The sequence below is a fragment of the Geotrypetes seraphini genome, chromosome 6, assembly GCF_902459505.1.
Source record: "Geotrypetes seraphini chromosome 6, aGeoSer1.1, whole genome shotgun sequence".
NCBI classification, from domain to species: Eukaryota; Metazoa; Chordata; class Amphibia; order Gymnophiona; family Dermophiidae; genus Geotrypetes; species Geotrypetes seraphini.
Window position 1 is genome coordinate 42,144,736 of NC_047089.1, and position 27,667 is coordinate 42,172,402.

Consider the following 27,667-nt stretch of genomic DNA (forward strand, 5'->3'; position numbering starts at 1 on the left):
TGACACGCCCCGAGAGCGGGAGACCAGCCTGAGCGTAGCAAAAAGAAATGCAAGCAGCCAACCAGTTGGACAAGGTGCGTTTGGAAACCGGATGTCCTAGACGATTAGGATCAAAGGACAAAAACAATTGAGGAACCTTCCGATGAGACTTGGTACGTTGGAGATAAAATGCCAACGCCCTCTTACAGTCAAGAGAATGGAGCGCCGTCTCGCCAGGATGGGAGTGGGGCTTAGGAAAAAACACAGGAAGGACAACGGACTGATTCAAGTGGAAATCCGATACAATCTTTGGCAAAAATTTCGGATGCGTGCGCAAGACCACCTTGTCATGGTGGAACACCGTGAAAGGTGGATCCGCAACCAAAGCTTGCAACTCACTAACCCTTCGAGCCGATGTGAGAGCAATCAGAAAAACCACCTTCCAAGTAAGGAATTTGAGAAGGGATACGTCCATAGGCTCAAAGGGAGGTTTCATCAGTTGAGCCAGGACAACATTCAAATCCCAAACAACAGGAGGAGGCTTCAGAGGGGGACAAACATTGATTAGCCCCTTCATGAACCGTTGCACCATAGGGTGAAGCGAAAGAGCACGACCATCTAAGTGCCGGTGAAAAGCTGAAATGGCACTGAGATGTACCCGGACAGATGTCGTCTTCAGGCCTGATTTAGACAAATGTAACAAATAGTCTAAAACCGAAGCCACCGGGACAGAATCAGGATTCAGATGTCGCGAGGAACACCAAGATGAAAATCTGGTCCACTTCTGTGAATAACAAAGCCTGGTCGAGACCTTGCGTGAGGCTTCCAAAACCTCCCTCACTGACTGAGAGACCTGGATTGAAGTGAAGGGGAAAGGAACCAAGCAGTCAGGTGCAAGGACTGCAGATTGGGATGCAACAGCGAACCCCGACTCTGAGATAGCAGAGAGGGAAACACAGGCAGAAGCAGAGGTTCCCTGACACTTAGTTGAAGAAGCAGGGAGAACCAATGCTGACGAGGCCACCGAGGCGCAATGAGAATCATCGTGGCGGTGGATGACTTGAGACGTACCAACGTTCTCATGATCAAGGGAAAAGGAGGAAACGCATACAGGAACCTCCCCTCCCAGTCCAGAAGGAAGGCATCCGCCTCCAGACGGTCCGGGGAATACATCCTTGAACAATATAGGGCCAGTTTGTGAGTCTCCGAGGAGGCAAACAGGTCCACCTGCGGAGTCCCCCAGCGGTCGAAGACCTCGCGCAGGACTCTGGAGTGGAGAGACCATTCGTGCGGTTGAAGAAGCCGACTGAGCTTGTCTGCCAAGCAGTTTTGGTCTCCCTGAATATATACCGCCTGCAGGAAGATGTTTCGGGAGATTGCCCACTCCCAAAGGCGAAGCGCCTCCCTGCAGAGGGGCCAAGAGCCCGTCCCACCTTGCTTGTTGACATAGTACATCGCTACCTGGTTGTCCGTGCGAACTAGGACTACCTGATCGCGAAGAAGGTGGTCGAACGCACGAACCGCCATGTAAATGGCTCGAAGTTCCAGCACATTGATGTGACATCGACGGTCCTCCGACGACCACAGACCCTGGGTCCGCAGCCCGTCTAGATGGGCCCCCCACGCATACTCCGAAGAGTCCGTGGTCAGGACCCTGCGAAAGGGAGGGGCCAGAAACAGCAACCCCCCGGAAAAATTGGAACAATCGGTCCACCAACGGAGCGACCGTTTCAAAGAAGGAGTGACCGTAATGAGGCGGGACACCGGATCGCAATCCTGACGCCACTGGGAGGCCAGGGTCCACTGAGAGATTCTCAGGTGCAGTCTGGCAAACGGGGTGACGTGGACCGTCGATGCCATGTGGCCCAGAAGCATCATCATGCGCTGGGCCGATACCACCTGCAGCTGCGAGACCCACCGCCCCAGCCGAACCAAGGCCGCCAAGCGAGGCTGCGGGAGGTACGCACGTCGGCTCACAGTGTCCAGCACTGCGCCTATAAATTGAAGGGACTGGGCCGGCTGCAACTGCGACTTGGGGAAATTCACCTCGAATCCCAGTCGTTGAAGGAAGGCGATAGACTGTCGGGTCGCTGAGATAACCCCCTCCCTGGTCGTGCTTTTGATCAGCCAATCGTCCAGGTAGGGGAAAACCTGAAGGCCCCGATTTCTCAGGGCCGCCGCGACCACGACCATGCACTTCGTAAAGACTCGAGGGGATGAAGCTAGGCCAAAAGGCAGGACCCTGTACTGAAGGTGCAAGTCCCCCACCTGGAACCTCAAGAATCTCCGGAAGGCAGGATGCACGGGAACATGAGTATATGCCTCCTTCAGATCGAGGGAGCACATCCAGTCCCCTTCCTCCAAGAGAGGGTATAGAACCGGGAGAGACAGCATTCGAAACTTCTCCCGGACCAGGAATTTGTTGAGCTTCCTGAGGTCCAGTATAGGGCGCAGGTCCCCGGTCTTTTTCGGGACCAGAAAGTAGCGGGAGTAAAACCCGGTCCCCCGCTGATCCGCGGGAACTGGTTCGACCGCCCGAAGCCTCAACAGGGCCCGGGCCTCGGCCAGCAAGATGGGAAGCTGGCTCCGATTGAAAGTGGAAGGTCCCGGGGGCATATCCTGTGGCACAGACAAGAAATTGAGAGAGTAGCCCTCGGAGACGGTCCGGAGCACCCAGGCGTCTGATGTAATTTCGGTCCAGGCTGGGTAAAAGGACCGAAGACGCCCCCCTATAGGCAGGGATTTCTGAGCGGTCGCGGAGGGGAACCCGCCCCATCCGCTCAGCCCGTCAAAAAGAAGGCGCGGGCTTGGAAGGGCCCTGCGCCGGAGCTTGCGTTTGTCCCCCTCTGCCCCTCTGAGCCTGGCGTCTAGGTGGCGGTCTGGAAAAGGCAGGAGTAGATTTTTGGGGGTACCGCCTCGGGGGAGGGCGGAAGGGTTTCTGCGGCGGGGGTCTAGGCTTGGGCCGGACCAAGGAGGCCAACGAGCGCTCCTGCTCAGACAACCTCTTGGTCGCCGCCTCTAATGACTCGTCAAAAAGTTCGGACCCCACACAAGGCAAATCTGCCAGGCGATTCTGCAGGTTTGGGTCCATGTCGAGGGTGCGAAGCCAGGCCAGACGGCGCATGGCCACCGCGAGGGCCGACACCCTCGAAACCAGCTCAAAAGCGTCGTACAAGGCGTGAAACAGGTACAACCGCAGTTGAGACAGGTTGGACATGAATGTATCAAAACCTGCCTTCTGGGAGTCCGGTATGGAGTCACGAAACTGAGGGAGGTCCTTCACCATACCTCGAAGATAGGAGGAAAAAGTGAATGCATAATTTAGCACCCTGGTGGCCATCAGGGAATTGGAATAAAGGCGACGGCCAAACTTGTCCAGGGTTCGGCCCTCCCTACCAGGTGGAACCGCCGCAGAAACCCGGGAAGGCTGAGACTTTTTAAGGGCAGATTCCACCAGCAAAGACTGGTGGGAGAGCTGCGCCTTGTCGAACCCCTTAGCCGGCACCGTCCTGTATTTGCCCTCCATCTTGGACGGGACTGACGTGACCGTAAGAGGGTTTGACAAATTTTTTAACCAAGTCTGCAGGAGGACCTTATTGTATGGGAGCCGAGGAGCCTCCCGAGGTGGAGTTGGAAGGTCCTGCTCCTCAAGGAACTCCTTAGAATACTGGGATCCGACCGAAAGGTCCAGCCCGAGGGCCTTGGCCATGTCCTGCACAAAAACCGAGAATGAGGACGGTTTAGCAGGTGGGGAAGGAGATCTCGACTTTTTCGCCGAGGAAACCGGAGAGGCCTCGTGCGAATAATACAAGGGATCTCTCCCTGACCCCGAGCCCCACGATGTCCTCTCCACAGGCCTCGAGGGGGTAGGAGAACGAGTCCGCCTCGACGAGGCCCGGGGCGAAGACCCCGGGGTCCGGGGGACGAGGGCCCCCTCCCGTTTCCTCGGCGAGGAAGAACGGGACACCCGACGCGCCGGGGAGCGGAGAAGCTTCGGATTGTCAATGCGCAACTCCGACACCCGCAACGCCTCGCCCCCGATCGGGGAAGACCGACCGCGCCCTCGAGGCGAACCCCGTGAGCGCTTCGGCTTCCTCGGCCGGCGCCTCGACCGAGTCCGAGGCGAGGGCGAAGACCCCCGGGAGGACCTCGAGGATGATGAGGAGGAAATGCGGCGGACCCGACGCACCTTGTCCCGGGGCCGCACGCTACGCTCCGGCTGATCCCCCGCGGTCGATGGTAAGACCGAAACCGAGGCCGAGACCGAGGCCGAGGCGGGCGGAGCCTCGACAGCCGAGACCGAGGTCGGAGGAGCCCCGGTCTCCGAGGTCGAGGGAGCCCCGGCACCCGAGGCCGAGGTCGCCGAGGCCGAGGCCGCCGAGGCAACAGCCGCCGGGGTCGAAGCCCGTTGCAGCTGTTCCAGGGCCCCCGACAGCTCAGTTGATATGAGCGCTCTGAGGAGCTCCTGGAAAGCCGGGATCCCGACAAAGGTCGGGAGGTCCGAATCCGGGGCATGCTCCCTGGAGGGCGACCTCGGTCTCGAGTGTTCCCTCGGGGCTTGCACGGGCGGGGCCCGAGGCGGGGCCGAGGACGACCCACCCGCCTTGGTCGAAGCAGAGGACGGCTTCTTTGCAGACCCTGTAGGGGATGGAAAGGAGGACTTACCCGAGGTAGCCTTCGTTCCCGAGGTCGACTTGGAAGTCGAAGGGCGAGGAGAGGCCGAGGGCCCCGAGGACGCCGAGGCCGAGGTCGAGGCCGGGGCCGAAGCCGAGGCCGACGTCGAGGCCTTTACCACGGGGTCCGCCTTAAACAACTCCGCCATTCTGGCCCTCCTGCGACGGAGAGCCCTGGGTTGAAACGTGGAACAGCGATCGCACGAGGTGGTAGGGTGTTCCGGGCCCAGACAAACGATGCACCACCGGTGGGGGTCTGTAATAGAGAGCAGCCTCTCGCACCGGCTGCACTTTTTGAAACCCGTTACAGGACGGGACATCAACGACGAAACTGGCCGGGAACGATCGACGTCCCGCGGCCACGGCTGCCGGGAGCCCCCGGAGCCCAACGAGAAGACAAAAATTTTTTTTTTTTTTTTTGAAAAGGAAAAGAACAGAAAAGAACAGAAATCAAAAAGCACAGCGACCGAAAAAATCAGACGCGGTGTCAGGAAGCAGCGACACAAAAAAGATTAGGAGCTCACAATCCACAGGGCTTACTGGCTCCGCGGAAAAAAATGAACTGAGGACCACGAGGTGGAACGCGCCCTCTAGTGGGCGAGGAAGCAGACACATGCGTGGTGCAGTGTGCAAACTTGAAACTTCTAGCAAGTTTGCTTGAAAAGCTGTCCGCGCTGGGGCTCCGTAGATGACGTCACCCACATGTGAGAATATCATGCCTGCTTGTCCTGGGATAATAATTCCTACCAATGTGGAAGGTTTAAATAGTCTCTGCACCGTGGGGTCCTCACCAAGATCAGAAGCATCTCCCAGATCTGGATCCTGCAGCCAAATCCCCCAGTGTGGAGGTGCCTGCCTGAGTAGTCAAAGGCATGGTCCCATCTGGATCATCTGAATCGTCCTTCGGTAGATCATCGCTCTATTGCGCATGGCTCCTCTGTTGGGGACCTGCGTCCTGGGAAGGAGGAACCCCCAACACCAACATAGACACCATTGTAGGCAGATTTGGCAAATGTTTCTTGACTAGATAGGCCTGAAAGAGCATATTAATAAACTCCAGGTGGAATCCCTGATTCTGAAGGATCGCTGCCTCTTGCAAGTCCTTTGTGGAGCTCTTGGAGGATTTGCAGGTTTTAGACGAGGAATCACAGCTGTGTTTCGCTGGGGACGCTCATGTGCTGCCCCCAGGCCCATTTTCATCTTTTTGGACTGACTTTGGATGGACTGAGTGGTAGAATAATAATAATAATAACAGCTTATATACCGCAATACTGTGAAGTTCTATGCGGTTTACAAAAGATTAAGCAAAGGTACAAATTGACTGACTTCAAGAGGGGAAAAAGAAAGAGAAGTAATTAGACAGGAAATTCATTGTTGAGGAGAAAAGTGATCAAAAGGACAGTAGGTCGCTATTGAGAGGAAAGAGATAAGTGGATCAGTTGTCAAGATGTTTTAGGAACAGGTGTGTTTTTAGACGTTTCCTAAATACCTCATAAGTAGAGGGCGAAAGTAATTGTTCTAGGTCTTTACCCCATGATGCTGCTTGGTGTGAAAGAAGGAATTCATGGTGTTTTTTCAGTTTGCAACCTCTCACTGGGGGGGAAACGAAGTTAGAATGTGAACTTCTCTTGTGTCTGTTGGTTGAAAAGGAGAAAAGGTCAGTAATGTATTTGGGGGCAAGTCCGTGTAATGCTTTAAAGCAGAAACAGGCAAATTTGAACTTTACGCGTGCCTTCATCGGCAACCAATATAGCTGCCGGTAGTAGGTGTCACGTGGTCAAATTTTTTTAGTCCAAAGATTAGAACCCCCTGAAGGAGCAGAGGGGGCTAAGGCTGATACCTCTTCACCTGCCGCACAGCATGTGGAACATGGATGCTCGCCTGTCAGCCATCTGCTGCAAACGGGGCATGAATCCGAAGTATATTGCCCTGAGGATGTGTATCTTGCATCTGATGTGTTTTCTTGTAAAAACAAAGCTTGTAGAGGCAAAAAAAAGCTTTAGATTCACATCTGGAAAATCCAAGATGGCCACCATGGGATCAATTTTACTAATAAAACTGCCCAGGAAAATTACAACGATCCCTAAACAACAGCAATTTTAGGATTCTTGGGGTGGGGAAACTTAGGGGGATAAATCCCAATTTGGAGAGCCCCCAAAATTGTTTTCACAAGCTGTCAACTCACTGCTGGGAGCTGCAATATGGAAGCTGAAACAGCTTACAGGGAGATACTCTGCCTCAACAAGCCTTGAAACCTGGACTGCTGGTCTTCTGACTGCCTCTCTGGCTCAATGCTTCAGCTGGAGACCTCCACCTCACCTGGAAATGCCACGCATGCAAATGGGTGAAGAAACACAGTCAGCCGCAATCCTGGTAACACCGCCACGGAGCCATGCAACCTACATGTAAACCCACTAGTGGATGTACCTCGGGTGAGCAACGCTCTCAAGGGAATGGTCCCTGAACCCCGATCAGTGAATGCAGCATGCCCCCAGGCAGCACTGTGTATCCTGAATCCGACAAATACGCTTTCCACAGGAGATTCATAAACTCTGGAGTAAATCCTTGAACAGGTGGCCCCATAGACCCCTGAAGGACTCAAACTAGCTTCTCTTGGCATCCATAGCGCCCATGCACTTGCATTTCACGCCTTCACTGTTTGAGGCTTCCAGCAGGCATTTCCCTCCTACCACTCGGACTCCCCTGCGGTTCTCCAGCCCTAGAGGCCTCAGAGGAGGCTGAGCCTGAGGTTCTCGCCCCTCTTTCATGTGCCCCTTGGCACAAGGATGCTCCTCAGCCAATGATCCAGCACAAAACTGTCATGATATAGGGGCAGAACACCCTGAGTAGTCCAGCCCAGTCGATTATGAGTCATATTGCAGGGTTTTGAGGCAGCTGGAGGCTTTAGAAAAAAAGATCTTTTAAAATCCAAGATGGTCACTGCCAGCAAATTTGCATCAAAATGGCTTGTGGGGGCTAGTGCTGCCTGATTTCCAATTTGAATTGGGTGAATCGATTTGAATCAATTTGTTTAAAAAAAAAAAATTGGCCTTGCCAATTTGGTTACCAATCTCCCACCTCGCCCCCCTAAAGCAGGAGCAGCAGCACTGCCTCTTGCTGGTTTGCCGCTACTGCTCCTGCTTTATGGGGCGAGGGTCAGTTGGGAAGTGCTGCATAGGCCTTTGCAGCATCCTCTGGTTTCCCCCCTGACCGCCCGCTCTTTTACCTTAAGATAATCGGCAGCCTGCAGAGAGAATCACGATGCTGTAGCGATCTTTGCAGGCTGCCAACATCCTCAGCACCACTTTGGCTCTGCCACAATCCTGCTCCTGATGTCAGAGGAGGGGCGGGACCGCGGTAGAGCGAACGTGGTGCTGAGGATGACGGCAGCCCGCAAAGATCGCTACAGCATTGTGATCCTCTCTGCAGGCTGCCGATTATCTTAATAATAATAATAATAATTTTATTTCTTATATACCGCTATACCATAAGTTCAAAGCGGTTTAAGGTAAAAGAGCGGAAGGCTAGAGGGGAACATGCATCCTTTGGGGGAGGGGGGGGACAGGCCTTCGGGGTGCCCTGGTGTAGAAGTATGCGGAGGGAGGGAAGGGGTTCAAAGAAACTTGCATATACCAGACTGGGGGGAAGAAATAATGGGTCTAAAATAGGAGAGGGAGAGAAATAGTGGGCAATGGCATTTAGGGAGGGTAGGAACAGAAAGGGAGAGAAGTTGGACACAAGGGACGGTGTGGAGGGGGGTGGGGGTTAGAGATACTGGATAGGAGGGTAGTTCGGAAGAGAAAGCGAGAGCTGATGGTCCCTGGGATGGTGGGGAAGGAGGGAGAGATGCTGGATGAAAGGGTAGTTAAAAAAAGGAGAAATGGTGGATCTGGGGATGGTGCATCGCTGCAGCTGTGGGGATGGAGACAAAAAAAGGAAAGATGCCAGACCTCCAGGGGAGGAAAGGGAAACGGAAGGGGAATATGGAGATGGAAGATGGATGGTTAACACAGAGAGAGAAGAAAACGACAAATGGGCAGGAGATCCTGGAAAGCAAGTTATCAGAAGACAACCAGAGCGTGGGACCAACATGATTTGAAAAATGACCAGACAACAAAAGGTAGAAAAAATAATTTTATTTTCTGTTTTGTGATTACAATATGTCAGATTTGAAATGTGTATCTTGCCAGAGTTGGTGTTAGACCGCGAACGTGAGCTAGGATTTAACAGAGAGAGGAAAAGTCTTTTTTGTTTGTTTATTTTGTTTACACCACAGTGCAGGAAAATCGAATCAAAAAATCGATTCAATAGGCTGAATCAAATCAAAATTTTTTTCCATGAATTGGGCAGCACTAGTGGGGGCTCCCCTTAAGATTACAAAATTCAGGGAAAGGGGTTTTAGAGGAGGGGGACCCTAGCTTTAGCCCCAGAAACTTAAAAATTACATTTTCTGATACATTAATTAATAGGGAATAATGGGTTGTACTCACAGTGCTGATCTGGTGCCTGCCTATGTCAGCTTTGCCTCAGTCTGACAACTTGGAGAAGACTTTCTGCTTCAAATCCTTATTGGAATCATACCAGAACTGAAGATCTTTGGGCTGCCAGTTGGACAGACATTGACTGAGGACTTCACCCCCACAGATCCTCACGGCACGACAGGGGGAGTTAAAAAAGCAGCCAGCTCCCTGAAAACCAATAGATTCACATAGGAGCCCCATAGTATGCGCTCAAGTCTCTAATAAAGCAGGTGAGATGGCTCCCTGGGGAACGGACCCCGACCCTCAAAGAAGCACAAAGCAGGCTGGCTCATCAGATACACCTGGGGAATGCCCTATGAGCTGCAGTCTACCCTTGCAAAGACTGCATCCTCTCCCAGGCAAAGTAGTCTCAAATATGGAGTCCTCCTGGCACCAAAGCCTCACAAAATGAAAGAAAATTACCTGAAAATAATAAAAACCGAACAGAGCAGTTCAAGCAGTTTGCTTGCAGAAGGAAAAACTAAAGAGGGCACTATACTCCACTGGTGAAAGATAGGATTGACATCCTTCTGCAACAGTTGTGAGCATGAATTGATCACCTAACATACAGACTCATGTATCTATGTAACAGAACAGGTTCTTAACCACACCTTAAGGCCATAAATTTCATACATTAAAACATATAATTTATTTGCAATTATCACTTTAAATTCTTTATTAAACCCTTTAATGTTTTACATTTAATTTATCTGTGCTTTTTTTCCTCTTTAAGACCTGCATTCCATTACTGAAGGACAACTGTTTGGCTTTAACAGCCCCTCTCATAGCATTATTTACCCACGCCGACAGTCATTTGGTCTTTCAAACAATTTATCTGGCTTTCCAAGAAGAATTTTTAAATAATTGGCAAACCTCATTTAAGAGACTAGCTCCTAACGTGTTAAGCAGCTAATGCACAAGTTAGCATGCACTGTTAGTACACAAGTATGCTGAACTGCACTGGCAAAGCAGTATATTCTAATTTGCACATTAACTGCATGTAATGTTAGACTGGGGAGGTGTGGGTGAAGCATGGGTGGGTACAGAAGTTTTCACCCAATGCTTACCATGCTCTGTTACTTAAGACAGTGGTAAGTGTATCCATGCTAATCATGAATAATCTTGATGCACAATAGAGAACTTTTTTGTGTAGTAACTGCAGGGAATAGAATTGAGAATAGAGGTCAACCAAAACTGGCCCAAAACCTAGGTTCAAGTAATGGCCAAAAATGCCTGGGCATTTTTGGCTGAAACCAAAACTCCTCTCTTCCACCAAACACAGCCTCCTTTCCCTCTTCCTGGACCCACTCATCAGGCAACTTTGATTTCTTCCTTCCTGGGCCTACCATTGGCACCCTGGTAGTCTAACTGGGGCATGAGCAATTCACAGTTGCTCCTGCCTACACTGGCTCCAATCTCAAGATGACTATGACATTCAGTGTTCTAAAGTTGACATTGTGGAGGAAGGCTATGTGGTGACAATGATGGCAGGGGGTGGGGGGCCTGGCTGTTTTGGTTTCTTCCGAAGCTAAGCGGCCAATTTTGGTAACGGATTTAGCAGATACTGAAGAGCCTAGGTTTGGTTGGACTCTAACTGGGCACAGTGTTGAATTTCCTGTGTGCTAATTTTTGCTTTTAAAGTGCAAGTGCAAAAACTCAGCACACCTTAGTAAAAGGGCCCCCAAGTATATTCTCTCATTTTGTGTCTATGGAAAAAAAGCGTAGACTTTTAACCCTCACAACTGATCCTTTCAGTTTTATTCTAACTTCTCATTTTATCAATTTTTCTCTTTAAAGTTAAATGTTACTAGAATAAGTTATTTTCTCTCCAGTGGTTAAAATCATTATTGCTCAGCAGCTCCAGTATTGGTAGTCCTTCCATTAAACCCTGCATTTCATTAGATCTAAAATAACTTAAAAAAGCAGTTATCTAGGGCATCTAGCAACTGTATTTCTCATATATGCCTTAGAGAGACACTCTAAAATGAGACTAAAATCTCCTATTACAGTGTTTTCAGTTGTACTAGTCTATTTAATGTTAGTATTTCAGTCTATCCATCCTTCTAGTATACATCATGTTTCTTACAGAACTTTTATACAATTGATTCTGTATCATTCCTATCATATGCCATGTTATTACTAGTTCACGCTACTCTTCTTTTGTTTTCTGGTTATCCTCTTTTCAGCAAGGCCTCTGAAAGTCTTAATCTTTGTCTTCATTTAGTGCCATACATTCAAATCCTCCAATCTTATTTTTATATTTTAGACTTTTTGCATTTGCTTATTGATACTTACTGTACTTGTATTGCTTTTATTAGAAGTCACTGCGGGTAATTTAGAATCAATATGTGTCTGCTCTTTAAATTCACCTGAACACTCTCAGCTTTTTCATCATCTCTCAGGACATTCTTATTTCCTGTTTTAAGAGTCTTTTGAAGATGCTTTACTACAAATTACATGCTCTGAAATGGCTACCAGCTTTCGCTCAAGGAGGGCAGGATTAATTCTTCAAGGGCCTCTAGGCACACAAGTACACTGGGCCCCCTGGCCCCACCCCTGCCCAGTCCCCATTTATTTACCTGTTTTCTTATTTACTTCTTTATTTCCACTTGATTTATTTATTTCTTTTGTTTTAAAATTCAAAACAAACAACAGTGTACTGTTTTTCTTCTATGCAACCCCCCCAAACATCTCTGAACAAATCCCTTTTCCCTTCCCATCTACCTGCTCCTCAGGACTTAAAACTCTGAACCCATCCCATATGTATACAAAAGTGTACTGCAACCTTGATTCATCATCCCTCCAGGTCCAGCAGCAGCTCTTCCTTTCTTTGCCCCTGTCCAGCAGCAGCTCCTCCATCACCATCCTCCATTTCCAGTCCAGTGTGGCAACTATCTCTCTCCCCTGACCAGCAGAAGCAGTGCCCCCTTCCTCCCAACCAGCTCACCCTTCTCCTTTCACCCCTAACATCAGCAGCTCCCCCTTCCACCTCCGACCAGTGGCAAAGGCACCTTTCGTTACCTGGACTCGCAGCAGCAGCAGCTCAATGTTTTAACTTGCCTGCAGTAGTGTCAGCACAATGATTCACTTAGGCAGCCTTGGGGCCTTTGCTAGGTTGCTTCTGAGGAAAGAGGAAGTTGCATTATCAGAGGCGGCTACAACCCAGCAAAGGCCCCAAGGCTGCCTAAGTGAATCACTGCGTTCTGTGCCTACATTACTGGTACTGCTGCAAGCAAGTTAGAACACTGAGAGCAAAGGGAGACATGCGGGGGTCCAAGCTCATTGGGCCCGAGGCATGTGCCTACTGGGCCTCCCCTTTAATCCGGCCCTGCACTCAAGATCTAATTTTAAAAGTTCTGTCTCCTTTTTAATTGTTAGTGCCAGGAGCCAGACTCTGTTCTGGCTAAGGTGGAGGTTATAGCATTGGAACATGGTCCCCTATGTTACTTTGAATATGTATACTGTAGTAGGAAAACTGGTTATTTCCTTTAAGTGAGTTGAAAAATTATATGCAAATTTTATATTGAAAAAAAGAACTCTCGCATGGAACTTGTTACAATAACATATCAGAATAATAATAGAAATAGCAAGCAAACAAAAAAAAACTTCCAAAGATTAGCAGCAAATAGAAGCTGGTTTCTATGGAGTTGCACAGGCACAAATCAAATTTTGAAATAATACTTTTTTCATATACCAGGCCAGAGTTGCAAAAATTTTACCTACAGCCTTTTGAAAATGCTTCATTTTCATGAACTTGGTAAAAGAATTTTAATTAATCCTAGAGAAAACTAGAAATTTTTCTGGTTGTTAGTTTAGGGATTTTCCTAACAATGACACTTGGATAAAGAAAGAGGGCCAGAGCTGCCAAGTAACTCAGTTCCAGGGGGAAGATTTTAGACAGTCCTGGATGTGCAATTACTCCATCCTGAGGCACTATGAAATATTCAGCACAGATTTTAATTGGTAGAATTGGTGATTACAAATCCCAATGCTTTGGCATGTAAGTTAAAAGTCAAGAATGGCCAAAAAAATCTCCCACTTTGAACTGAATAATTTGATAGCTCTGAAAAGGACTGAGAAGATAAGGCAAGTAAAAATATGTCATTCAAGTTAATCTATAGATAAGAACTCTCCACAATCCCCAATCACAAACTCAATGGAAAAAAATTAACACTTCCATTAGTTTGTATATATTTTACATCCTTTAACTCCAGAAAGCAAAGAGTTATATTAACCTGTGGTATAGCCACAGGTGGACCTGGGTCCACAAAATTTGGACAGGTCCAACCAAAACTCTGGAACTTTTGCTGTGGCTGGTGGAGATCTCCAAGCCCCACCAGGTGAAGACCTCCTCCCCCTCAAGCAGTCAGTGCTCTTCTAAGCGGCAGCTGGCTATATTGTCCTCAAGCTAATATTGACACTGGCCCCTCTGCAAATGCTCAATGTTTATGCATGCGCAAACACTGATTGTATGCGGCCCGCTAGTAATACCAACAACCAGGGGAGAGTGCAACCGATTGAGACTTGGAACAGCTTTGCCTGCCCTAGCAAGAGGAGCTCTGCAGCTGGGGACACTCATCAGCTCAGGCATTTAATATTTTGAGTTTGCAGGGAAGGGGGCAGAGGTGAAAAGAATTTCAAGTCCACCCAAAATTGGTCATCTGGCTATACCATTGATGCTAACACACACCAAACAATTATCAAACATTTTTATTTGATTTTCTAAAATCTTTAGGCCCAGATAACGGACGTAAAACTACTTTTTAAAATTACCCAATATTTTAGTCTATAAATATTATTAATCGAGTTTGAGCAATAAACCTCATTTAGTGCAACAATCAACAAACTACATTTTATGCTAATTAATTAGTATTTTGTGTCACTGAACTTTTATAATAATGAGGTAAGAAAACAGTGTAAAAATAAAAACTTTCATTATCTATGCCGCAAACTGATCTAAGTATTTTTTCTTGTGGTTTGACTGCCTGATGTAGTTTATAAGAGTTCCCAGCTCTTCACCAGAGCATCACAGATAGACATGCTCTACTTGCCTATTTCTTTCTTGGTGCTGGCTTCATAAGGCTCATTTGTTCCTGGCAAGGTTCGTAATTTGGCACTTAGCCGCTCGCCTTTGGAACTGGCAATGCTGCTTTGTCCACTGTCTAAAAAACACACAAGAAATTTTTGACAGTATCACTAAATGTTGTATGTATTGTTAATAAAACTTGCCTATATTATAGGTTGTGAATTCCTATTTCTTCTTTGGAATATTTAAACATTGACCAAATGTTGAAAGAATAATGTAGTGGTAACAGAAAGATAAAATGCTTATGCAGAAAGAGATTCAGGATCAACATAGGACTTTGATATACTGCTTTTTTGTATGGTTACAATCAAAGTAGTTTACATATTGTAGACAGGTACTTATTTTGTACCTGGGGAAATGAAGTGTTAAGTGACTTGCCCAGAGTAGCGCAGAACATTTTGTAAAATAGATATATGGCATGCAGGAGTGCATTTCTTTTTACCTCCATGAGCATCCAGAGCAAAAATATACCGGATTTTTTTGCTGCATAAGACGCACTTTTATTCCACCCAAAAGTGGGTTGAAATGTCAGTGCATCTTATACAGCGAAGATATAAATTTTTAACACCCCCGCCCCAAGGTTGGGCCTTTTAAAAACACCCCCAGTATCTTTCTTAACCCTCATCCCTTTTTAAAACACCCCCTATCCCGTCCCTCTTCAAATCTCCCCCATTACCTGGTGGTCCAGCAGTGCATCGGCCGGCTGGCAGGAGCCCTCCGCCTGCCTGCCTGGGCCTGCGCTGCCTCTTCCAGTCCTGTTCTGCGAGAATTGAAGGCACCATTCGGAGGGAGTAGCAGGCCCAGGCAGGCGGGCGGAAAGCTCGCGCCTGCCGGCTGACACACCACTGAACTACCAGGCAATGAGTCATTTAAGGAGGTGCAGAACAGGTCGGGAAGAGGCGGCATGGGCCCAGGTAAGAGGGTGGTCCAATGCACCATTGGACCACCAGGCAATGGGGGAGATTTGAAGAGGTACGGGACGGAGGGTGTTTAAAAAGAACAGGGGTTAAAAAAGTTTGTTTTTTAAATTTTTGTTTCATTGTTCTGAATACTGGAGGTTGCTCCCTGCTCTAGGAGGGGGTTGGGGTTCATGCTGTGGTATTCTTGATTATTGTTCCAGTTTTGTATGAGACTTGTTTCTGTTTTGGGCTATGCCCTGTTTGTAATTCATTTTGGAAACCAATAAAAATTGTACCATAAAAAAGGGAGGGGGGATTAAAAAAGTTACTGGGGGGCAGGTTACAGGACAGGGCAGTGTAGTGGAACAGGGTACAGAGCCTGGCAAGGAGTGTAGGGTTGGGTGCAGAGCATGGCAGGGAGAATTTGGTTCAGAATAATTTTTTTTCTTGTTTTCCTCCTCTAAATCTAGGGTACGTCTTATGGTCAGGTGCATCTTATGGAGCGAAAAATATGGTATATGTTTAAAAAATGAGCAGTGCAAGCTCTACAGGCCTCCCTAAGATAGTACAGGACCCTTCCCTCCCATGGATGATGTTTATGAGACCCTTCTAACCCCTCTTGAACCCTCTCTCTCCCTATGGGTCGCCACAGAAATAAGATGACCCTGTACCACCACCTTTAAGCCTTCCCAAACTACCCCCTATGAAACCTACATTGAACTGAATATACTCATCTATGACAACCTGTATCTTATGAAGGATTGCAGGATCATCCAATAGACTGTCATTTAATCTCCAGTACATGTGCCTGTGCTTTGCTTAACCCCATCCAGATATAATCACACAGGGGAATGGTCAGACCAAGTTTGCGGCTCGATCCCAGCATGGTGCACTCTATGCAGCAATTCCTTCTCTACCAAAATGAAGTCTATTCTGGAGTAAGAGTGGTGAACAGGGTAAAAATGAGTGTAGTCACGGTTTCTAGGGTGCAGCCATCTCCACCCATCCTCCAAGTCAAGATCTTGAAAGAAGCGGCGCAGCTCAACCCTATTCCTCTTACTATAAGATACCCAGCTGCCAGAGTTATCCAAGGATGGTAACAATTGTCAAATATTGAAGAATCTTAGAAGTCATCTCTAGGAAAAAAAATTCCTTCATTCGGTGCATAAAGATTGACAAAAGTATGGGTGTGACCCTGGAGAACCCCCATCAGAAAAATATAGCGTTCCCTGAGGATCCCATATCACTTTCTTAACCTCCAACGGCAGGATCTTGGCCAATAAAACGCCCACTCCTCTCTTTTTGAGTCACCTGCAAAGGCCCAGTACATTGAGGGAAATCTAGAATCACGTAAGTACAGTTCATGGGCTCTGGGAAGATGTGACTCTTGTAGGAAGCATACTGCAGCTTGAAGACACACCAGCTCTTTAAACAATGCTGTATGTTTGTGAGGGGAGTTTAATCCCCTAACATTATAGGAGACAACCTTGAAATCATCCATCATGAAAACTGAAACATCTCATATCATCCCCGTCCCATTCCAACAACTTGTTAAAAGTGTATTTAGTACAGGCTAGTTCTTATGTTGTGTCTATGGACAATTAACATCATGAATAACTTACCACTGCTAGCACTTCCCTCTCTTCGGCTTCGGCCACTGCCATCTCTGCCAGATTTCACACGCTAGGAAAGCAGAAAAAAATGATTAAAAGATTACTTTGTTGTTATTTATTTACAAAGCTGCAGTAGTAGCTGCCACAACCCAAATGCTCCGACACCCATTAAATCACTATGGGCGTTGGAGTGATTTCCACAGCAGCAGATGCTATTGCGGCTTTGTAAAAGGATTCCTTAATGAGGTATCTAAAATCTTAAAGTCTAAAAGGGATTCTTCAGTTGTATATGTACCTTCTTTATAAATTATTTACTTAGTTTTGCCACAATGCTTGGAAAATAAAGCTGTATTTCTGTAGAAGGTGTTCTCTGTAGACAGCAAACTATATAGCAAGTCCTTACATCAGATCACCATGTAGGAAAGTTTCTGCTGCTTAGTATACACTAGAAGATTTTGAATTGCTTCATTGTGCATGCATGCCACTTCCCACTGTTGCACAAGATCACCTCAGTCTAATTATTCAGCTTGGGGAGGTAGGCAGGTATGTGAGGTCTTGTATCCTGCTGTCCATGGAAAACATCTGCTACATGTAAGTATTTTGGTTTTCTCTGGAAAAAAATAAAGCAGGATAGCAAGTCATCACAGTACAAGATTCCCTAGCTACTGGCTGCCTTCAACAGCAACAAAAAAAGGAAAACCAATATAAAGTGCTGCAATAGGCAGACACCAAAATATTTTTGGTAGCCAATTAGCTGTTTTTGTATTTTCTTTTTCTTTTTTTTTTTTTAAGGCAGCCTGGATCAGGTAGAATGAAGTTGGATTCTAATCCTCAAAAAGATTCTGGAGGACTTACTGGCTAAACTTGCTGTTGGGCTGTCTGGTAAGGCTTGCCTCTTTGTGGATGATACCAAAATTTGCCATAGGGTAGACACCCCTGATGGTGTGGATAACACGAGGAAGGACCTGACAAAAGAATGGTCTGGAATTTGGAAGCTAAAATTTAATGCCAAGAAATGCAGGGTAATGTGTTTTGGCTACAAAAATGAGGGACAGTCTAGTTTTAGAGGGTGAAGAACTTTTGTCCATGAAAGAGCAGTAGGACTTGGATATGATCATAAGTGATGTTATTAAGGTAACCAAACAGATAGACAAGGCAATGCAGAAAGCTAGACTGATGCTTGGGTGCATAGGGAGAGAAATGGCCAGTAGGAAAAAGGAGGTAATGATGTCCTTGTATAAGACTCTGGTGAGACTTCATTTAGAATATTGTGTACAATTCTGGAGACCGCACTTTCAAAAATACAGTCATGTGAAAAAATTAGGACACCCCAAGAAATATTCAGTTCTTTCTTAAGTAGTAGTAGTAGTAGTAGTAATCTGACTCTGGACATGTCAATGCAGATAAAAGGCCTTGGGATGTTTACTAAATGCCACGTATATGAACTTTAAGATGACCAAATTGTATGCTAAACTTGACTCTGTATATGTTAACCTATGATGATCAAACTATGCTGTACGCATATAAATTTATAACCCGTTTGTCTATGCATTATGTATGTCAGTGGTTCTCAACCCTGTCCTGGGGGCCTCCCAGCCAGTCGAGTTTTCAAGATATCCCTAATGAATATGCATGAGAGAGATTTGCATACCTGTCACTTCCATTATATGCAAATATGATCACGTCACGCCCTTTATGATTAACTCCCATTGGCTCTCAATCAGCCATCACATTACTTTTAAAATACTACTTTTAGTTTTTAAATCTTTAATTTTTAATGAACCTCAATTTATCACCAGGATGATCATCCCTTATAACACCTCCCGATCTCTCCGGTCGACTTCTCAGAACCTCCTAACTGTTTCATCTCTGAAAATTATAGGCACCAGAAGACACGATATGTTTTCGGTTATGGCCCCTCAACTGTGGAACTCACTACCACAGTACATTAGAGAAGAAAAAGACCTTTCATCTTTTAAAAAAAATTTAAAAAATTTACCTTTTTAAAGACGCATTCAACCTTTCATCTTCTGACCAGTGACCAGAAGTTTTAGGTCCTGAAATTTTTTACCCTCCCTCTCGTTCATCCCCTTTTTGTTTTTTCTCTCTAACAAAGAATTGTAACTTTTCCCCCCTACCCGCCACGACTCATGTAAGTTTTATTCGGCAAGTCTGAAGTTATTCTGTTTGTTTTCACCTTGTTTTATGAAGCTGTACATCGCTTAGTAAACTAAATAAGCGATCCATCAAATATTAATAAAAACTTGAATAATAAAAAAAACTTGAAAATCTCTCATGCAAATTCATTACATACATTTAGAAGAGAAGAACTAATACTTATCCCAGGACAAGCAGGCAGGTATTCTCACTAGTGGGTGATGTCATCCGACAGAGCCCCGATACGGACGTCTCACAAGCATGTCTTGCTTGAAGAAACTTAGAAGTTTCGAGATGCCCGCACCGCGCATGCGCCAGTGCCTTCCCGCCCGATGGACCGGGCATGTCTCCTGAGTTCTTTTCTTTCCGCGGAGCTGAGAAGTTTTACTTCAATTCTGCGCTGACTGAATTCCCGTTTTATTGCCTTCTAATTCCGCGATTTTGGATTTCTTTTCCTCTTTTCGTGTGTTTTCTTTCTTTTATTTAAAAAAAAAAAAAAAAAAAATTTTTCTTCCGGCGAGTCGGCCGGGTCGGCCACGTGGCTCAGACCCAGCTCCTTCGATCTAGCGGCGGAGCTTTTTCGGCCTATGTCCCGGCCAATCACCGGTTTTAAAAAGTGTAGCAAGTGCCAGCGCGTGATTTCGCTGATGGACCCGCATCGACGCTGCCTGCAGTGTCTTGGTCCAGAACATTTCCCGAAATCGTGCCGGCCTTGTTCCACTCTAACAGCGCGAGCGTTTAAGCAGCGCTGCCTGTTGTGGGAGTCGATGTTCAAGATGGAAGCTGCTAAAGAACCTTCGGCTTCATCGGCCGCTTCGCCTGTCCATGCGAAACCAGCAACTGCTCCTGCGACTCCGGGCCTTTTGAAGCCAGCTTCGTTTACCCCGACTTCGGCCACGAGCTCAACGTCGGTGCCTGTCCCCGTCTCCTCGGCTCAGGTACAGCCTTCCACTATTCCACCTGTGGTCATTAAAGTGCCGAAAGCTGCCAAGCAGAAGCACTCGACCACGAAGGAGCGCGAAGACCGTGCTGGAGGACCCCCTTTCGGTGCGGATCCCTCCATATCGGCTTCGCTGCGGTCCCTGCTGGAAGCTCAGTTTGTCGAGCTCATGCAGACTATGGGGCCCAGATTAATCGCCTCCATCCAGGGTGACCTCCCGGTCCCGGTCCCAGGGGGCGGACCGCCCCCTCCCCCTCCTCCTCGTCGATCGATCTCGTTGCTTGACGAGGAGGAGCGGCGAAGGGCGGCTGGTCCCTCGAGGCGGGCTTCCTTTAGCGATATGCCTCCTTTAGAGCCCATTACGGTGCCGTTCCCCCGACTGATGATCGAAGTCCTGGGCATAGTAAATCACAGGAAGAGTTCTTCCGCACTCCATACCAGGCCTGGGCTGCAACACGGGAGGCGGCCTCCATTCCGCCCCTTCGCTCTACCGCTTCCAGTCCCATACATTCACTGGAAGCTTCGGGGGACCATGCGAAGTATAGACGTTCTCCCTCTCCCTCCCGGCACCGGGAGGGACATCGATCCAGACACTCCTCTCGGCACTCCTCGCGCCACTCGGAGGTTTCGCCACAGAAGTAGCTGCCACGTCTGGGGTACTCCTCATCGGATTTATCTCCCCAGGAGGGGCCGGAGTACGAGGAGCCATCTACCTCTTATTCTCCTTGTCGCTCCCAAGTCTCCCTGGATCCTGAGGCTTCTACTTCCTCCAGTCCGTCTCGGAGGCCGGTACTGGCGGACCAGTTGTCTTTTTCTTCCTTCCTCCGGCAAATGGCGGATGACTTGGATGTGACTTTGGACACTGGGTCTCGGTATTCTAAGGAGTATCTCGACACCATGCACTTGCCTAATCCTCCTGCGGAGTCTCTTCGACTTCCTCTGCATAAATTACTGGATCAAACATTCATGCGATGTTTCGAGACGCCGTACTCCATCCCTGCGGTCCCGAGCAAATTGGATGCAAGATACCGCATTGTTCATCATAAGGGGTTTGAGGGCCCTCAACTCTCTCACCAATCCCTGCTGGTCGAGTCCTCTCTCAAGCGTTCTCATCCCTCCCAGGTCTATGCCTCTGTACCACCGGGACGAGAGGGGAGAACGATGGATAAGTTCGGTAGGAGAATCTACCAGAATTCTATGATGGCGTCTCTAGTGCTCAATTATAATTTCTTTTTTTCTTCATATTTGGAGTTCTTCTTGCCGGTGCTCCGCAAGTTTACTCCTTACATTGATGCTCAGGCTCGATTCGAGTTCGAGGAAGTGGTAGCCTCCCTTTCCCAGCTCCGTCTTCAGCTGATGCAGTCCTCGTACGATGCCTTCGAGCTCTCGGCACGTGCTGCCGCCTGTTCCGTGGCCATGCGTCGATTGGCATGGCTTCGGACAATTGACATGGATCCGAACCTCCAAGACAGACTTGCCAATGTGCCTTGTGCGGGCGCTGATTTATTCAACGAGTCTATCGAGACTGTTACCAAGAAACTTTCGGATCATGAAAAGTCTTTTCAATCTATCCTTCGGCCTAAGCCCAAGCCTCAGCAGTCTCGACCTTCTAGACCGCCTTTGATTTATCAGCGGCGCTACACCCCTCGTCAGACTCCTGCTGCGAGACAACCGGCGAAGAGACAGCCTCCCCAGAAGGCTCAGCAGAAACCTCAGCCGCCGGCTGCACCGAAGGCTACTCAGCCTTTTTGACTCTCTTCCAGGGAGCATAACCGACCTCGTTCTGCATCCCCCTATTTTTCCCATCGGGGGTCGCCTCCATCATTTTTACCATCAATGGGAGGCTATTACCACCGACCTCTGGGTCCTTTCCATCGTAAGAGAAGGATACTCTCTTCATTTCCATCGGGTACCCCGGACCACCCTCCAAGAGAGTATCCTTCCAACATAACGCAGACCGCCCTTCTCCTTCAGGAGGCTCAGGCTTTGCTTCGGCTTCGGGCCGTCGAACCGGTCCCAGTGGACCAGCACAACCGGGGTTTTTATTCCCGGTACTTCCTCGTCCCGAAGAAGACGGGCGACCTACGACCCATCCTGGACCTTCGAGTCCTCAACAAGTTTTTAGTAAAGGAGAGGTTTCGTATGTTGACCCTTGCTTCTCTCTACCCCCTCCTCGAGCTGAACGACTGGTTATGCTCTATGGATCTCAAGGAGGCCTACACTCACATTCCTATTCATCCGGCCTCCCGCCAGTTCCTCAGATTTCGGGTGGGACATCTACATCTGCAGTATCGAGTGCTTCCTTTCGGCCTGTCCTCGTCTCCCAGAGTCTTCATGAAGTGTCTGGTGGTGGTGGCCGCTGCACTCCGGAACAGGGGTCTTCAGGTATTTCCCTACCTCAACGACTGACTCATCAAGGCCCCCTCTGCTCCAGAGGTCATTTCGGCGACCTTGACCACGATCTGCTTCCTGCAGAGCTTGGGCTTCGAGATCAACTTCCCCAAATCCCATCTGCAGCCTACCCAGTACCTTCCCTTCATCGGGGCGGTACTGGACACCATTCAGCTTCGAGCATTCCTTCCTCCTCAGCGCATGGATGCTCTTCTTCATCTCTGCCAGTCTGTATCTTCTCGCCAGTCCATCTCAGCGAGACACATGATGGTCCTCCTGGGCCACATGGCCTCTACAGTTCATGTGACACCCTTTGCCAGGCTCCATCTCAGAATTCCTCAGTGGACCCTAGCTTCTCAATGGACTCAAGTGTCAGACCCGTTGACTCGACACATCATAGTCACTCCTGCTCTTCGGCAGTCTCTACTTTGGTGGATGACCTCTTCGAATCTATCCAGAGGTTTGCTGTTTCACACTCCTCCTCATCAAAAGGTTCTCACAACCGATTCCTCGGCCTATGCCTGGGGGGCTCATCTGGATGGGATTCGCACTCAGGGATTCTGGACCAGTGCGGACCACCTCCATCAGATCAATCTTCTGGAGCTCAGAGCAATCTTCTATGCTCTTCAAGCTTTTCAACATCTGCTTCACGACATGGTGGTCCTCATCCTCACAGACAACCAGGTCGCCATGTATTATGTAAACAAGCAGGGGGGCACGGGATCGGCCTCCCTCTGCCAGGAAGCTCTCAGAGTCTGGGATTGGGCAGTTCGCCACAATGCCTTCCTCAAAGCTGTCTACATTCAGGGGAAGGACAATGTCTTGGCAGACAACTTGAGTCGACCCCTCCAGCCTCACGAATGGACTCTCCATTCCTACCCCTTTCATCAGATCTTTGCACAATGGGGGACGCCTCAGATAGACCTCTTTGCGGCCCCCCACAACTTCAAACTGCCTCAGTTTTGCTCCAGGATCTACATTCCTCATCGCCTCGAGGCAGATGCCTTTCTGCTGGATTGGAGGAATCGATTTCTGTATGTGTTTCCTCCATTTCCTCTCATTCAAAAGACTCTGGTCAAATTGAAATCAGACCAAGCCACCATGATTCTGATAGCTCCTCGGTGGCCCAGACAACCTTGGTTCTCCCTTCTGCTTCAACTCAGCAGCAGGGCACCAGTCCTTCTTCCAGTGTTTCCTTCTCTGCTTACTCAACATCAAGGATCACTGCTTCATCCCAACCTGCAGTCTCTCCACCTGACAGCTTGGTTCCTCTCAACGTAACTCCTCACCAGTTTTCTCAAGCGGTGAGGGATGTCTTAGAAGCTTCCAGGAAGAGGGGGCGTGGCTTAACGCGAGCACGGATGGAAGTGTAGTCGTGAAGCTCCTCACCATCCAGGCAAAGAAATAAAAATAAAATTCATTTTTCCTTCGAAATAACTTCATAGAAAATATAACGAAAGAAGCTGAACTAATGATCTAAAAAGAAATCCTAATTTACTGCAGCTGAGAAGAAGTATGCGCTGACGGGAGCCGAAACATCTGAGAGCCGTTTAAGATTTCGGCGGTTTTATTAAACTTGTAATGCTGAGTTCGAGAGAGGTTTGAGTGAGTAAAAAATTGGTGGGGAGATTTTGAATAAAATCTCTTTCCTGATCAGATAAGAAAACTCGTAAAGAGAAAATAGTTTGCGGATATTCAGAGGCATTAATAGATTGAGAGCTGCTCAGTATAATCTGCCCATAGACGACGCTGAAAGGGAGATACATTGAGGAAATACCGAGAGAGGAATACCGACATTTCCTTCAATTATTAAACATCGAAGAACGGAAAATAAATATTAACTTATTAAATTACTCTTCTCTGACAGGCTGCGACTGGGCTTGAGAAAGAGGAGATAGAGGAAAGAGTCAACGGACATTTTTGAAAAAAAAAACTGAAACAACAAGGCATCATAGAAGTTAAAAGATGCTGTGAATGACCTTATTAAATAAAAGAAATAATAATACTTTTCTCTGACGGGCTGCGATTGGGCTTGTGAGGGAGAAGATAGAGAAAAAGGTCAAAGGAATTTAAAAAAAAAAAAAAAAAAGCAGCAAGGAGTTGAGGCAGTTGAGAGAAGCTGAAAAAAGAACAGAGAACAGCTGCTTCAAATTTATCAAATAAGAGGGAAAAAAAATCTAACATGAAGTGTTGCTTTCCTTGATCGAAGCTGCGATTGGGCTTGTGACAGAAAAAAAAAAAAAGAAATACTAAACATTTTTGCTTAGTGCTGAAACAGTATATTATTAAGGAAAAATGAATGCCAAAGGTAATTTATGAAAGAACCTGACAAGTATGTGAGGGATATAAAAGAAAGAAGGTTATTGGTCTAAATATCTCCCTCCTTTAATGAACTGGAAATAAAACTGATAGTTACTCCAAAGAACTTTTTATCAATAATAAAGAGAAAAAGTTACTAAAAAGGAATACTAAAGTATTTAAGATTGTGAAAGATAACTGAAAAAGAAAAAAAGACAAGGAAAATTTTTTCTACTTTAAAATATAGATCCAAAGCTTGGAAGAAAAGGAATTAATAACATAAATATACTAAATATAAAACCAAGAATCTAAACATAAGAAATAAGAATAACCAAGAAAAAGAAAACAACAACATGACAAGCACAAGACAAAACAAAAATGAGGTTGGTACATCTGCAAAAAGACAGAAACAAGACCAAATAACACCAAGCAAGATACCACTTCCTATTGATGAACCAGACATATTAAGCAAAACAGAAGTCATGGAAGAATTAAAACAAATCAAACAAATGCTTAAAGAAACTATAATTAATATGTCTGAAATGAAAGAAGAAATTTTAAATATACATAGACAAATGGAAGTTAACAACAAAAGAACAACTGAACTAGAATCAAAAATGGAAACTATAGAATGTGAATCAAAAAGATGTAAAAACGACAGCCTAGAATTAAATAAATTAAAAGATCAACTGGAGGATTACGAGAATAGAGGAAGAAGAAAGAACATCAAACTCTTTGGAATACAAGAAAATTTAGAGGGAAAAAATACTATCCTTTTCCTTGAAAATTTAATTCCAAAAATTCTACAATTAGACTTGAAACAACCAATTGAAATCGAAAGGGCGCATAGAATCCCAATAAAAAATTTAGAAAATAAAAACAGACCAAGACCAATCATTTTCAAAATGTTGAGATACCAACAAGCACTAGAGATACTAAATGCCGCAAAAAAAGATAAAAACTTAAATTATAAAGGTTCAAGATTATGGTTTCTACCAGACTTCGCCAAAAACACAGCAACTAAAAGGAAAAGATTACTAGACATGAGACCTCTACTCAGAGAAAAAGGATTTAAATATGGTCTATACTACCCGGCGAAAATGAGAGTGTCATCTGGAGACAAGTCATTATATTTTGAGGATCCCGAAAAACTAAAAGAGTTTCTATCTAAACCAGAACCTATGATATATTAACATAATATATTAAGATGGTTTTGAAGACTCTATGAAAAAATAGAAAATATAACATATCGAAATATTTGAAGAAATTGAGGAAAACAATAATAAAGAAAAGACAATAATAATTATACGAAAGAAAGAACAGAATATAGGAAAATTATTAAATAATAAAATGCATATATGTTTAAAATAATTATATGTTGAAAGCATAATACTAAGGAAATACAAATTAACATATTGTTAAATGGAAAATGATACATTAATAAAATGTTATGGAAAATGATTAAATAAATATAAAAGATCAAAATAGATAGATAGAAGGGAAATTTGTTTAAACAATTGAATATTGATTGCCTGGAATGGGGAGGCTGTTAGGATTACAATTCCAATGTGTATCCTTAAGCAGCCAATGTATTGGGTGGGAAAGGGAGGGATAAGGAGAATATTTATTAGAATAATTAAGGGAGATACATTAGGGTTAAATATGTGTGTCATGAAGAAAATTTTTTGTATATTAAATATGAAGGAGGAAGGGAAGAATAAGATAATGAAAAGTATTAAAATATATAATGTCTTTTAAAATATATTCTATTAATGTCAATGGCCTGAATCATGTAATTAAAAGGAAAAAAATATTAACATTTTTAAAAAAACAAAATGCAGATATTTATTGTCTGCAAGAGACCCATCTTAATATGAAGGAATCACAGAAATTATCAGGTGGATGGATAAAAGAATGTTTTTTTGCTCCAGCAGTGGGTAAAAAAGCAGGGGTTGCAATCCTTATAAATAAAAAATGTATGGCCAATATAAAAGTGAAAAATTCAGATCCACATGGAAGATGGATACACATTGATATAGGTATGGGAAATGATACCCTGACGTTATTTAATATATATGCCCCTAATTCGAATCAATCAGAATTTTTCAAAAAGCTACAAAATATGTTATTACCACTGGCTGCCTCTAATTTAATGGTGGCTGGAGATTTTAATGCTGTAATGGATCCATTATTGGATAAAAAACCAGGTAAAAATATTAAATCTTTAGGTCTAGATAATTTAGTTCGATCATGTGATTTGAAAGATATATGGCGTATTCTTCATTTTAATGATCAGGAGTATTCATTTTGTTCACAGGTTCATAAATCATTTTCAAGAATAGATTATATTTTTGTTTCAACAAATAAAGTGCAACAAGTGATCAAAGCCTCCATTGATCCTATTATCATTTCGGATCATGCGGGAATATGGATAGAATTACAATTAGATCAATTAGAAAATAATAGACCTCTTTGGAGATTTGATAATGCATTGCTTGTGGATGACAAATTTTTGGAAAATTTTAAAATACAAATTAATGAATTTTTTCAAATAAATTTAGTGGAAGATACATCTATAGAGAATGTATGGGATGCATTTAAAGCAACTATGAGGGGTAATATCATATCATATTCAGCTTTTATTAGGAAACAAATTAAAAAACAATATATAGAATTAGAAAAAGAAATAAAAATATTAGAAGCTAAATTGATAAGTAAATGGGAATATGAAGTTTTGCAATCTCTTTTGAAAGTAAAAGGTAAATATAATGAATTAACTTCAAAAATGATAAGAAAAGATTTGTTTTCCAAACAAACGGTGTATTATGGAAATTCTAATAAAGCAGGAAAATTATTAGCAAATTATCTTAAGGCAAAAAAAAGGAGAACTAATATTAATGGAATAAAAGATGATAATGGTATAATAACAAATCAAACAAATATAATATTAAAACAATTTTTAAATTTTTATAAGGATCTATATTCTTCCGAACCTTATTTGGAGAAACAAAAAGATGGAAAAAAATTTTTAGATTTAATAAATGGACCTAAGATTCCTGATCATATAAAACGAAGTTTAGAAGAACCAATATCATTAAAAGAATTAGAAAC

The 27,667-nt window shown here is 45.5% G+C and overlaps 1 protein-coding gene across 3 annotated transcripts in view; it reads right to left on the bottom strand.

The window, feature by feature from the left end:
- IFT88 (intraflagellar transport 88) overlaps window positions 1-27,667 on the bottom strand; it is a 219,164-nt gene that overhangs the window by 23,419 nt on the left and 168,078 nt on the right. For all 3 annotated transcript variants that reach the window (XM_033949812.1, XM_033949811.1, XM_033949814.1), the window contains 2 exons: window positions 16,780-16,840; window positions 14,224-14,334 (listed from right to left, as the gene is read on the bottom strand). In XM_033949812.1, the coding sequence (XP_033805703.1) occupies window positions 14,224-14,334; window positions 16,780-16,840 (172 nt within the window). The remainder of the gene's footprint in view (window positions 1-14,223; window positions 14,335-16,779; window positions 16,841-27,667) is intronic.